The sequence below is a fragment of the Phaethon lepturus genome, unplaced genomic scaffold (assembly GCF_000687285.1).
Source record: "Phaethon lepturus isolate BGI_N335 unplaced genomic scaffold, ASM68728v1 scaffold38039, whole genome shotgun sequence".
Lineage (NCBI taxonomy): Eukaryota > Metazoa > Chordata > Aves > Phaethontiformes > Phaethontidae > Phaethon > Phaethon lepturus.
The window spans coordinates 258-2709 of NW_010564736.1; the positions used below are offsets into that span (position 1 = coordinate 258).

The 2452-nt window shown below is 61.1% G+C and overlaps 1 protein-coding gene across 1 annotated transcript; it reads right to left on the bottom strand.

Moving 5' to 3' along the window:
• Positions 1-73: 73 nt before the first annotated feature.
• Positions 74-1782, bottom strand: LOC104626927 (matrix metalloproteinase-28-like; the record flags this gene model as incomplete). Its single annotated transcript, XM_010294970.1, is given in 4 exon segments — positions 74-185; positions 188-231; positions 672-917; positions 1545-1782. Coding segments are annotated over 4 exon segments (640 nt in total), but the record flags the coding sequence as incomplete, so codon positions are not given.
• Between the last annotated feature and the right edge of the window lie 670 nt (positions 1783-2452).

Sequence of the window (2452 nt, forward strand, 5' to 3'; positions counted from 1 at the left end):
AGGCTGCTGCAGCACTGGGGCGAGGTGTAGGGGTGCATGCTTTTGGGGAAAGGTTGCACCCACCAGCACCCACCAGCGGTTACGGCGTCAAAGAAGGAGTGACAGTAGTAGGCGCTGAGGCTCCTCTGCTGCCGGTCCCTGGCGTAAAGGTCCGCGCTCCAGTCCTGGAAGGGCGTGAAGACCTTAAGACCTTTCCCGGGAGCTGGATGGCCGAGCCCTTGGAGGGCTTCCCTGGGACGGAGCAGAGAGCCGTGAGTCGCAAAGAACGGGCAGGGAAAGGGCTTTCCCCAGGGCATTGTGTGAGCACAGCGCTGGGGATCCGTCCCAGGGCTCCCAGCACGCCTCGTCCCGCTGTCTGCTCCCTGTCCCCCTCTACACAGTGGTGGCAAAGACCCCTCGGTACCCCCAAAAAACATGTACCAGCGTTTCCCTGGTTGCAAACAAGCGGGCAGCAAGTCCAACCTTCCCTGCCCGGGAGGACCTGGTACCCATCCCACATGCTCTACTGCATTTTCCTCCCCGGCTGCAAAGGGATGGGGCCCATCCCCACCGCGACCCTTGAGTGTAGTCTTCTCCCCTTGCAGAGACCTGCTCCTATCCCTGCTCCTCCCCCTCCATCCCAGGGAACAGCCCCGGAGGAACTGAGGGATGCTCAGGGAAGCCAGGCTCACCGTACAAGTTCTGGATGGCCAAGATGTCATCCCAGCTAAGGACAAAATCCTTGCTGAGCTTCTTGTAGTAGGGAGACATCAGGGCACTCTTGATGGGGGAGTGCTCCAGCCCCAGCGTGTGGCCGACCTCGTGGGCCACCACGACGAAGAGGTTGCGCCCTTTGCCGCTGTGCAGGGACCAGCGCTCGGCGCTGTCAAAATGGGCTTCTCCGCGCCGGGGGAAGAAGGCGTGAGCCAGGGCACCTCCTGGGGACACGAGAACCATCATGTGGGGCAGGAGAGGACCTCAGCTGCAAGCCAAGGCAGGGTGGGGGGGCACATGCAGCTCTGGTTTGCTTAAATATGCACCAATTTTAGCTATTTAGGAGGTTTCCTGAGAAAGAACCGCAGCTTCCCGCAGTGTTCGCAACCCGAAGCAGTTCTGCCTTCTGCTCCTGAGCACCCCAGGGCTCTGTGGGTTACGAGTTTGGTTTCTTGCCCTGGGCTCGAGCCGGGGACGGAAGCCACTGCAGTGACCCACGCCGGGCAAAGGCGCAAGAAGAGAAAGCCTTAGCGCCGCGCAGAACGGCGCAGCTGGAAGGAATGAGTTCAGGTTTGGAGGGTGCCGTCAGGGCGGGCAGGGCTCCTTGAAGGCCATCAGCGCATCCTATAACGAGCATTTCAGCCGCCTCGCTGACAGTTGCAGAATTGGGAGTGAGAACCCCAAATGAGAAAGCAAACTGGTGCAAACTGGGAGGTGTCCTCAGTAAAGGAGGACTGCCGGGGCAGAGCCTTGCCTCCATCACCCCCAGCCCATCACCGCCCCAGCCTTCCTCCCTGCCGGGGAAGAGCCCACGTTGTAAGAGAAGCTTACGAGGGGGAAGCGACCAGCACCTGGTCCATCAAAGGCGTTGTTGAGTCCATCGTTGTGGTCCCCGTGGAAGAAGGTCAGGCGGATGTCGGCCGGGCCACCCTGCGCCTCCCAAAACACCAGTGAGGACACGTTGCTCCAGAGCTCGAAGGCGGCTTTCACGGCCAGGCGCACCTCGTGCTGCGGCAGGTATGAGGGCCAGTTCACCACCCGGTAGGTCAGGTGCCGCTTGTACCACCTCCCGCCTGCAAGAGGGGCAAGCTCAGCGCGATGACGGGGACTTGGACTTGTCCTTCCACCCGAGGGCTGCTTGGGTGGAGGAAAGCGTCCCAGTGCTGGGAAAAGCCATGGCTTTCCCAAGCTGAAGCTGAAAGTCAACCCAGGTGTCCCACCAGCAGCCTCAGCACCCTGCACCAGCAGCAGGACCCATGAAACCCCTCCGAAGGTGTCACCACCAGGTCCCACTCAGGGATTCCCAAGGCTGGAGCTGCAACCAAAGCCTAAGAGAGGGACCAAAACCTGTTTGAGGAGAGAAGCAGTTGGGGTGCCCAGTTTGAACCCCCTCTTGGCTCATCATGCTTTCCAGGGACAAATCCAGCACAGGTCCTGAAATCCTTCAGGTCTCCTGCCTGACGCCAGCGGACCGGCTTTCAAGGAGAGAAAGCAGAGCCACCTCCGAAAACAAGTGGCCCAAAGGCAAAAGGAGAGGGGGCACAACGGGACCGCAGGGATGGGGGATGCAGGATTGCAGCCTGGTTAAGGCAGATTTGCCAAGAACTGGGCACCAGCCAGGGGGGAAAAAGATCCTCCTCCTCCTCCTCCTCCTCCTCCTCCTGCTGGAGGACAGAGCTCCAGCGCCCGCTCCAGATGTGCGGGGAAACGGGGAACGGAGCCAGCAGCACGCCGGGACTCGCTGTCACGGGTCTGAGCC